This window comes from Schistocerca gregaria, chromosome 8 (assembly GCF_023897955.1).
Source record: "Schistocerca gregaria isolate iqSchGreg1 chromosome 8, iqSchGreg1.2, whole genome shotgun sequence".
Classification (NCBI taxonomy): Eukaryota; Metazoa; Arthropoda; class Insecta; order Orthoptera; family Acrididae; genus Schistocerca; species Schistocerca gregaria.
In genome coordinates this window covers 340,508,258-340,519,922 of record NC_064927.1, presented here as the reverse complement: position 1 = coordinate 340,519,922, position 11,665 = coordinate 340,508,258, and the positions used below count along the sequence as shown (strand labels likewise).

General features: G+C 40.1%; 1 protein-coding gene across 1 annotated transcript in view; it reads right to left on the bottom strand.

Annotated features, from left to right (window-relative positions):
- Nucleotides 1–5,950: 5,950 nt before the first annotated feature.
- Nucleotides 5,951–11,665, bottom strand: part of LOC126285385 (lysosome membrane protein 2-like) — a 330,549-nt gene continuing 324,834 nt past the window's right edge. The window contains exon 10 of the mRNA XM_049984724.1: nt 5,951–7,682. Coding sequence (XP_049840681.1) covers nt 7,473–7,682 — 210 coding nt within the window. The 3' untranslated portion in view covers nt 5,951–7,472. The remainder of the gene's footprint in view (nt 7,683–11,665) is intronic.

Here is an 11,665-nt window from a genome sequence, read left to right as displayed (position 1 = left end):
CTGCTACACAACCCCTGCTACCTGGTAGCCGCTTGTTGCGTGTAATGGTCTCCTGACCTATCCAGCGGAACCCGAAACCCCAACACCCTATGGCACAAGTCGAGGAATCTGCAGCCCCCACGGTCGCAGAACCATCTCAGCCTCTGATTCAGACCCGCCACTTGGCTCTGTGCCAAAGGTCCGCAGTCAGTCCTGTCGACAATGCTGCAGATGGTGAGCTCTGCTTTCATCCCGCTAGCGAGACTGGCAGTCTTTACCAAATCAGATAGCCGCCGGAAGCCATAGAGGATTTCCTCAGATCCATAGCGATACACATCATTGGTACTGACATGAGCGACCACCTGCAGATGAGTGCACCCTGTACCCTGTACCCTTCATGGCATCTGGAAGGACCCTTTCCACATCTGGAATGACTCCCCCCCCCCCCCCCCCGGTATGCACACAGTGTGCACATTGGTTTTCTTCCCCTCTCTTGCTGCCATATCCCTAAGGGGCCCCATTACGTGCCTGACATTGTAGCTCCCAACTACCAATAAGCCCACCCTCTGCGACCGCCAGGATCTTTTAGACTGAGAGGCAACCTCTGGAACAGGACAAGCAGCCATCTCCGGCCGAAGATCATTATCAGCCTGAGACAGGGCCTGAAACCGGTTCGTCAGACAAACTGGGGAGGCCTTCCGTTCAGCCCTGCGGAATGTCTTTCACCCCCTGCCACACCTTGAGACAACCTCCCACTCTACCATAGGTGAGGGATCAGCCTCAATGCGAGCAGTATCCCGGGCAACCACAGTCTTAGTCCAATCGGGGAATGCCGGGACAAGCTGGCCGTCCCTGACAAACCGCCATCCAGACCCTCACAGTGATGCCCATGGCAACAGCCTCAAACTGTATGACTGAAGCCAACAGTGTCTGAAGCTGGGAGCAAAGGGATGGCAACTCAGCCTGCATCCGAACACAGCAGTTGCAGTCCCTATCCATGCTAAAAACTGTTGTGCAAAGAACGTCTGAACTAATCTACAGAAAGCGCAAACAAATTGACACAAAATTTAAACTGTTATTAAAATACAAGATTGCCTAGTAAATGCAGTAATGCTGCTACTTGCGCACTGCTGACACACTGCTCGGCAGCGGAAGGAGACTACACGATTTTACACTATTCAGGTACTAAAACGCGATGCTACAACTCCTGAATACTATAATACTCCCAAAATCCTAGTGGGTCAAAACAAGAGTGGTGGAGCCTTTGCCCGCAGTTTGGATTATAAGGGTTGAATTTTTAGATGATAAATTGTGGTTATTTCTGCAGATATAAGGTTAGTTTGCATGTTCAGGGATTTGGGGAACGATAGTGAGGTAAGGTTCAAGGTTAAGAAATTCTGGTAAGTTAACAGAAGTGTTTTGAGGGCAGTGGGGGTGAATCGCAGTTGGATGGAGGAGTGAACTGAGTCAGTCAGTGTTCAACATTGGCCTTTGGTTGAGTCTGATTGGTAGGGTTGGTGGTGAAAAAGTGTTTCCATTGTAGGGACTGGGAGAGGGAGAGAAGGTCTAACAAGTCCACCATGATTGGAGATGGGGCAGAAGGTGAGGCCTTTGGAAAGGACTGATTTTTTGTGGGGCTAAGGCTTCTAGAGGAAAGGTTCATGACTGTGGTTCGAGTCTGTTTAGGTTCTGGATTCTGTGTGGTGGTGGTGGGAAGGAGTTTTGGAGGGTGGGGTACATGTAGTAGGTCTGCAAGACAGGGTTTGTCAGCTATGTGGAGAAGTGGGGGAGGTTTTGAGGTTGTTGTAGAGGTGGTGGACAGTGGTACTCCAAGGTGGGAGTAGGAAGTGAGCAGGGTGGATAGTTTTGTGAGGTGGCATTGTGCATGTTGCCCTAGTTCCTGGAGGGCAAGAGCTCCAATGAGTATTATTGATTCCAGGAATTTGGGATTGCGTAGCAGGAGAATTTTACGTGTGGAGAGAAAGTATTGCATGGAGGTTTGGGCTTGGTTGATATGGTTATGCAGGAATATGTTGGTGAGGGCTAAGGATTGGCGGAATCTGAACAGGTGGAGGTCACTGTGGAAGAAGGAGTAGCAGCCAGAGATGGGTAATTTGTTGGTAAGGCTATTAGGGGGGATTTCATGTGCCAAGCAACAATACAGAAATAGTATGTAGACCTGGATTCTGGCAAAGGATAAGGAGACTTTTTTGTATTGGTGCAGATGGAAGGAGCAAGGATTCATGGTGGTTAAAAAATGAGAAAAATTACTAAGTAACATAGAAATACATTAAAAAAAATTCGCAAAAATACACCCAAATATGCGGAAAATATCACAAGAAGATAGTCAACGACAGTGAAAGGCCAAAAGTCACTAAAATTGGCATAAAGTCACAATGAGATCAAAGAAAAGACATAACTTAAAAAAATATTTTACTGTGGGTAGCAGGTCTGAGAATGGATAAATGTGAAGAAGGGGAACAGCACATGTGACTGGATGAGGTGAAATTAGTGGGTGTGAAGTGGGTGACAGAGTAGAGAAAGAATGAGAGGTGGGGGGGGGGGGGGGGGGGGGGAGTGGTTCATAGCACGAGATACAACATCGTGTGGCACCAGGGAGGTGTGGGAAATAACAGGCAAAAATTCAACATAGTGATCAATTTGAAGGTATAGAATCAATGATATTAGAGAGAATAATGTGGTCATAAGATGCTGCACCAACAATCAGCATGGTCTTGTAGCCGTCTGTTGTGGGTGGCTGGGACAGTTGATGCAGTGTGACTCTTAAGAATAGCATGTAGGGAAAAAAGAAACACAGGAAAGAAGAGATAGAGGGATAGACATTGGGTACATGACTGCAGTCTCTGGCAGCCGAAGCCACATTGGGGGCAGCAACAGCAGAGCATGATGGGAGAGAGAACTGGGTGGAGGTAAGGAGGAGGCTGCAGTGGGGAAGGGGAGGGATGGCAGGGTGGGTGTGGGGGACAGTGAATTGCTGCTGGGGAGCATGAGAGATGAGGTGGAGAGAGGGTATGGCAGCAAGGTGTAATCTGGAGGTTAGAAGGTGGGTGGGGGAGATGTGGGGGGGTTGCAGAAAAGGAGAAAAGGAAAGAGACTGGATGCATTGATGGAATAGAGGGCTGTGTAGTGCTGGAATGGAAACAGGGAAGAGGCTGGATGGTTGAGGACCATGACTAGCGAAGGTTGAGGCCAGAAGGGTTATGGTAATGTAAGATATATTGCAGGGAGAGTTCCCACCTGTGCAGTTCAGAAAAGCCATATGGCATAGGCTGTGAAGCAGTCATTGGAATGAAGAATGTCATGATGGGTGCCATGCTCAGCAACAGGGTGGTCCAGCTGTTTCTTGGCCAGCGTTTCTTGGTAACCATTCATGTGGACAGATAGCTTGTTGTCTGTAATGCTCACACAGAATACAGCATAGTGGTTGCAGCTTAGATCACGTGACTGGTTTCACAGGTAGCCCTGCCTTTGATGGGATAGCTTATGTTTGTGACTGGACTCGAGTAGGTGGTGGTGGTGGTGGTGGTGGTGGTGGTAGGATGTACGGGACACGTCTTCCATCTAGGTCTATTACAGGGATATGGCCATGAGGTAAGAGATTGGGAGCAGGGGTCGTGTATGGATGGACGAATATATTGTGTAGGTTTGGTGAATGGTGGAATGATGGAGGGGTGGGATGAATAGTCGGCAGACACTTCTCATTTAAGGGTATGAGAGGTAGTCGAAACCCTGGCAGGGAATGTAATTCAGTTGCTCTAGTCCTGGGTGGTACTGAGTTACAAGGGGAATGCTCCTCTGTGGCCAGACGATGAGACCTTGGAAGGTGGTAGGAGACTGGAAAAATAAGGCACGGGAGATTTGTTTTTGTACAAGGTTGGGAGGATAAATACGATCTGTGAAGGCCTCCGTGAGATCTTCGATATATTTCGAGAGGGTTTCCTCATCACTGCAAATGTGATGACCATGGGTGGTTAGGCTGTATGGAGGGAACTGTTTGGAGCTGGATTGGTGGTAGTTAGTAGGTTAGAAATGGACAAGGGTACTGATGTGGTCATCTTTGAGGTGGAAGCCAACATCCAGGAAGGTGGCTTGTTGGGTTGAATAGGACCAGGTGAAGCAAGTGGGGAGAAGCTGTTGAGCTTCTGGAGGAATGTGGATAGGGTGTCCTCACTCTTGATCCATATTGCCAAGATATCATCAATGAATGTGAACCAGGTTAAGAGTTTATGATTATGGGTATTACCCAGACTATATTCATCTAGTATTGGAGAATGGGAGCACTTAGCAGCTTCCACGAACTTAAAATATAATTTCAAACATATTCAAAACTTTTTCAGTAATGTACCAATTGCCGCCGCCACCCCCCCCCCCCCCCCCCCCCATACACACGTGCACACACACTAAAATAGTGAAAGAGATGGACTTTATCAGTTAATACATTTTTAGCCATTCAGATTAGGTACAACAATTTCATTTATAACTTCTTTACAAGTAGCTTTACTCAACACACTTCAGCTATTATGTGCAAATACTGCTGAATGCATCTGCAAAAATATATCACCGTGACACGTAGCCCTAGAGATATGACATCATAAAAGGTGTTAAGTGTGAAAATTTAGCTGTGGATGAATAATCTATAACTAATAAATCCAACATAGTTAGAGTTTTGCATCTTCACTCATGTAAAGGCTTCAGATACTCAATGTCAAACACTTCACACATTAATTCATTTGTAACAAGACATTTGAAGCAATTATATGCATTAGAGTCTATTGTTCAAAGAATCTCTCTGTATCTCTCTCTTTTTGGGTGTGTTTACTGGTCCCTTCTAACCAGTCCACATATTTCAAATAACTTCAGGGAATTCAGCCAGGTAACACTTTCAGTGATCACCAAAATATTGGTGGCCACAGAGTGTTATCTGGCTGAATTCCCAGAAGTTATTTGGAAGTTGTATACGCCAGGTGAAACTCAGGGCTCCCAGTCCACATAAGAATGACATCCCATCCTCCATTCTAAAAAGGGTGCAATTACTGGTATAAACATGAAAAAAGAAACCATATGCTAGCAAATTATGATGAATTACCATCAACAGATATTTATCGAAATTAAGTTATATTAGGTGAAATCTAATGCAAATCCCCTACTACCTGCAGAGGCAGATTGGTAATATCATGTAGAAGTAAAAGGAAAACAAATTGCAGGGGAGACAACAATCTGAATATATATATGCTTTTTATTGAGGTGGTTAGATGTAATAGCTACACAGAGGTGTCAAGCAAAACTCAGGGAAGAAACTGGAAGCTAAACATGAATTCAACTGAAAGCTTGGTGATTTTATTAAATTCTGAAAATAGTGATTATGCTGCAGTATTTAAAGGCAATAAGTGGGCTTCATAGCCGAATCAATAAATGTCAATAAGTACTGCCCACTTTTGCCAGTGTAAAAATTACTGAATGCACTCTGATGTTACAATTAAATTATACATAGCTAACTGTGACAAGCAGAGCAGCAACAAATACTTCAAAACAATAATGAGAAGCTATTAGTCAAAATGAATAATTGCCTACAAACAATGGTTCCACAAAATATTGTGTACTTTGACATAATATGTGCTATTCTTCTTGTTTCACTACTGTGATAATCTCAGTCCTGTGATACTGGATCTGCTGCAGCAAAGTTACTATGCTCTTCTGCTCGTTAAGGAACCATATTAAAACTTCTCGTTCTTTCTAAAGCGAACACATACAGTAAATGGCATATTTTTTTCTGTTTTAAACATCCTTATTCTTATTAGCTTCAATGATTTGCAGATCAGTCAAAGTTTCCTTGTGATGTGTATCATTGCAGGCTCCAAGGGAATTCTCATGCATACACACACACATTTAAGGCAGTTTGTTACAGTATGGACAAAATTTATGGAAGAAGTAAATTTATAATAGTCTCAGATACAAAAAAATAATAATTTATAGCAAACAAGCAAATACATTTTCAAATATAGAACAATGCAAGTACAAAAATTATGTTTGTCTCAAAATATATGGAAGCAATTACATTTATTTTAGTGATAAAAATATTAACACGTAGCTCTGCATATAACAGGTAAATTTTACTTTGATGATGTGATATAGCTCGAATGTGAAGTTAATGTCCAATAGTACTTTCAGAGTAAAGCCAGATTTTTAAAACAAATCTCTTTGCAACATTAGAGAAGTTTAAATGGATGTATTTTAAATCCTTCTGCAAACATTCATAAAATAATTTGTGGCAAAAATACAATTATAAAAATATATTTTGTAAAAAATCAGCCAAAAAGGGCTTGTGTAGTATATGCTACCAAGAAATTGCCACAAAAGCTGTTTGAATAGGATCAAATATTCCAGGAAAATATTTCATTTTGGCTTTAAGCACCAGAGAGATATGGCACATTTATGACAGATATAACAAGAATACAATGCAAATTGAGGTCTAACATAAATAGTGTACAGGAGTTACAGCAATAAGCTGCATACAATTTATATGTTGTACATTATAACCTTATAATGAAGTCATTTGCTTTGACTTCTGTTTATTTAAATTCATATATAACCATACTGACATTGTTGTTTATACAAGACAAAACTGAAACCATTGGAATGAATCAGTTGACAAGATAGAGTTGAATATAGAACTCGATGATCAGTATTTCTGCAACTAATTATGAATATGGCTTTTTGATGGCCGCTACTGAAGTGTTGTCTTCTTTGGATACTACAAGTAAAGTTATGCTTTTCCTTGTATTCGAAAATTCACAAACACGCTAGTGACTATGACACACTGATAGGCTTGTGCAGTTCATATTTGCAAAAACTGGTGTGTCTACAGCAATGGAGTCATTTGTTTGAATACTGTGTTCATTCACGAAGAAACTTTTCCACAAATACAATGCAGCTTCACAAATCTATTGTGAGAAATAGCTGTTTTAAGTTCCTTTGTTTAATGACACATTTATGTTGTTCGAGAGTATCGAAAGTGAACAACTTTAAAAGTTCTATGTTTGTGAAAATGTTTTCATAAGATTCTAGACTTCCATAATACTGTTCAAAGCAGCACATTGTTAGGGAAGTTGAAAAGTTACGGCATTTCAAAATAATGAAGTGTGGGACAACATTATAATGATTATTGTTACATTTCACTGACATTATGCTGATATTAACCTGTCAAACACCCAAAATATATTGCATTTCCACAAACATATTTCTGACTTTTACAGTTTCTTTTGAAAACTATACTCAAATGCCAGACAACACTCACAATGAAGAAAGTCATCAGAACACAACTCTCAGTCATTATTTGATATAGTATCAGCGAGAATTTGCAGTTCCGACACTGCACGTATCGTTCATGCAAAACTTTAAACTCGCAATTATTTTTACACTCTGTAGCACTCTGAAGAAATGCACTCCCAGATGTAGGCACCTCTGACTTCACACTACAGTGGCTTGAGTACATGGTCTTTACTCTCTGTCCTTCTGGTGCTGCACATCTCTGACCTGTATTTATGCAGAGTACAACTCAGCATCACAAAACACAGCACAGCCAATGCTAAGAGACCCCAGCGGAGGATCTGGCGTGCAAGGTTCACAGTATGTGTTGCGCTGTACAGTATTGAATGCAGGTCAGGAGGAAGTTCATTCATGGCCTATGAAAAAATAAAGAAGAGTAGCAACATTAGCATATTATAATTAAAATATTATGATGTGTGGTGTCTGTTCTTTTGGACATGTCTGAAAGAACAGACACCATTTTGATCCAGCAGCCATTATGAATTAAGACACAGAGGAATCATTGAAATTGTCTGCAAGTGGGCATTGACTAAAATCAATGGGTAAGTTGAAAATTTTTACTGGACTGGGATTTGAACCCATGTCTCCTGCTTATTAGGCAGATGCTCTGACCACTATGCCATACAGACTACCCTAGCATGCCTCCCATCAAACACAGCTCAGTTTGACTCCTGGCCTGGCACAAATTTTATTTCATTTAAATTGACGTCCACTTGCAGCCAATATCTGTAATTTCCGATTTGGGGGAAGAGACCAAACAGTCTGGTCATCGGTCTCGTTGGATTAGGAAAAGATGAGGAAGGAAGTCGGTCGTGCCCTGTGAAAGGAACCATCCCGGCATTTGCCTGAAACGATTTAGGGAAATCACAGAAAACCTAAATTAGGATGGCTGGACGTGGGATTGAACCGTCGTCCTCCCGAATGCGAGTCCAGTGTGCTAACCACTGCACCACCTCATTCAGTATTTATTTTTAATCAGTGAAAATTTCACTGTTCGTAGCGTGATATTTTTTACCTTTTCTTTCAGTAATGTGTATAGAATAAATTTTGAATATGCATCTACTTTCGAGGACATCTTGTGCTACTGGGTTGTCAAATGCTTAATTGAACAGGTCATTTTATGTTCCATGTTATTCCCAGTGTCAGAATACTGAATACTGATAAATATTTATAATATAGGAAGTTTTACAGAACTTGGAATCAGGTGATGAAACTGTTGTGTGCGCTCATAAATCTCATTGATCTTAATTTTACACATTTTTGTTAAAAGAGAATTGACCATGTATTACTGAAAATATCGAAAGCGTGGAGTTTAGTGAGGTCTCTCACATGGGTAAAGGGTGGAGAAAGAACCATAATTAGATGTGTAATGCTGCATAAAAAAAATTATGACAGAAGCTGGGAGGATGGTTAATTGACACTTTTTGGAATGTAGAAGTAGATCTACTAGTGTTATTCTTATCTCTGACATAATTTAGAAATACATGCCCTGGCAGAATCAATCTACACTGGTATCTGTAACAAATAGAATACTTTCCTGTTATTTTTAATAGACATCCTTCAGCCTGGGCTGAGCAACACCAATTAAGAGATCACACTGTATGGAATTCATTTTCATCTGAGTGGTATATGTTATAGATGTGCTCCCAAGACTTTTTTAGCACATTTATTGAGAGAACTGTGATCAGGAGAGATGGATTTCATGTAGAATGAAAGGCTGCAATGGTAAGAAGTGAAAAAGTAAAGCTTTTCAAAGTGAGGTTAGTGATGCTTGTGGTGGACTTAATGCAAAGAGAAGTGTGAATGTGATCAACAATCAGGTAAGTGCCTAGAGATTGGAAAAACAAAAACATGTAATTAGAATGATTGAGCTAGTCCAGAAAATTTTGAGTTGGTGAGTTTTTTCTCCATATTGGAATGTCATAGAAACAAAATTATCAATATGTAGGAAATAACCAAATCAGTCATTTTATGATTTCAGTTTAAAACAACTAGTCAATGGTACATAAATTCTCTACTTGATCCCTTAATATATTTTGCATAATTTAATTTTTCACTTTATTTGCATTCATACGGATGCTGGTGCGTTGTTTGATTGTGTATTAGTGTAAAAGAGCCCTTTTTCATGTTAATTTCACAATTATAAAACACACTTTTTACTTGTTATAAACCAGTTACATTAATTATTATTTCCTTGGCCAGCATATTGAGCATGTTGATGTAGGTTCCGCAACTGTAATATTGATTTTGAACAAGATACTAGCACCAGTTGCAAGTTTCTTTTTATTCCAAAGAAGATGACTGATTTTGGTCCCAAAGACCATTATCTGGTGGCACCAACTTACTTTTTTTTAACCAAAGTACAATGGAATTAATCATATAGAGAAGAATATAACAATAAGCCCCACAGAACTGATAAACCACCATGTTACCCTCAGTCAACTGGCATCATTGGATGCACATATGGAGAAGTATGGGAGTCAGCACACCTCTCGCCCATCCATTTTCAGTTTCCAGCATTTGGAGCTGCTGTTACTTGGTCAAGTAGCTCCTCATTTGAAGTGATGAGGCTCAGAGCACCCTAGTAGGTCAACAGTACATAGCAGCCTAGATGGTCACATATGCAAGTGCCAATCAGGCTCAATGGTGTTTAGCTTCGGTGGACCAAAGGGAACCAGTATATCCCCTGCAGCAAGGCCAACCATCAGCAGCAAGAGTAATAAAAAATGTTAAGAAACAGTTCCACCATACACTTCATAATGTTAGCAAAATAAAATAAATAATGTTGTATAAACTCCTCCCCTATTAATTCAATGACATATATTTAAATAACCTACTGGTTTCTGTGAAATCAGATTTACTACATTTCAGTTAGTATGATTGTTGGTTGCTGTAGGGCTCTAAACAGCCTCCTAATAAAGAGAAACACCACCCTTGTCACACTGCCATGCTTTTCTTTACTTTCAATTCCTTTTCCTCTGCAACTACAATTCATTATTTGATGTGACTGGGTTACAGGAAATAGATATATGAAACAAACTAAATAATATTTAAAAGCAACTCCTCAACAAACATCATAGAAACAGCATGAAAAATTACATTGTAAAAAGCTTCTACAATTTAAGAAATCAAGATGTGTAACAACCTGAAGGAACACACAATGACTGACAAAAAACACAAGCACATGGCACTTAAGGGAAGAGCAAGTTAGAGGGAGGGTCTATAGAGGGCAGAGGGGTAAGCACGGAGAAGCAAGTAACAATAAGAATACAGGCACATTGGTTTAAAAGTAAAGTGAAAAATAGGAAAATATACTATTTAAAAGAGTAACATATATAAATAAATACATACATGAATAAATACATCGATAAATAAGAAAAAGACATGTAAAAAGTAATGTTATTAAAAGACTAAGGAAAATGGCTGATGCTCAGAAAACCTACGATGAATGGTGAGTTAATTATAGAAATCTCCTTGCATACTTTGTCATTCATTCTGTGTTCTTGCTGGACATCTAACATGTAAGTTCATGTTAATGTACCTATTGCTTTAATTGTGGATCAGTTTACACACCATTATTTGTTTCATTATGCAACTCTTCTGCAGTCTGGACGAGTGGTTTTGGAACCTCATTTTGTTACACTTGCTGTTGATGTCTATGCTATATTCTTCTCTATATGATTGATTTTGTTTTTCTGTAATATGTAGATACCACTGGATAATGGGCTTAGGCACAGGGACCAGTCACGGTTATTAAAATAGAAAAGTGCTACTGGTGCTGTAATTTTATTCACAACAATAACAACAACCAAGTTATCCTGTCAGAGACAGCAAAGGACTTGGAAGAGCAGTTGAATGGAATGGACAGTGTCTTGAAAGGAGGATATAAGATGAAAATCAACAAAAGCAAAACAAGGATAATGGAATGTAGTCGAATTAAGTTGGGTGATGCTGAGGGAATTAGATTAGGAAATGAGACACTTAAATTAGTAAAGAAGTTTTGCTATTTGGGGAGCAAAATAACTGATGATGGTCAAAGTAGAGAGGATATAAAATGTAGACTGGCAATGGCTAGGAAAGCATTTCTGAAGAAGAGGAATTTGTTAACATCGAGTATAGATTTAAGTGTCAGGAAGTCGTTTCTGAAAGTATTTGTATGGAGTGTTGCCGTGTATGGAAGTGAAACGTGGACAATAAATAGTTTGGACAAGAAGAGAATAGAAGCTTTCAAAATGTGGTGCTACAGAAGAATGTTGAAGATTAGGTGGGTAGATCACATAACTAATGAGGAGGTATTAAATAGGGCTGGGGAGAAGAGAAGTTTGTGGCACAACTTAAC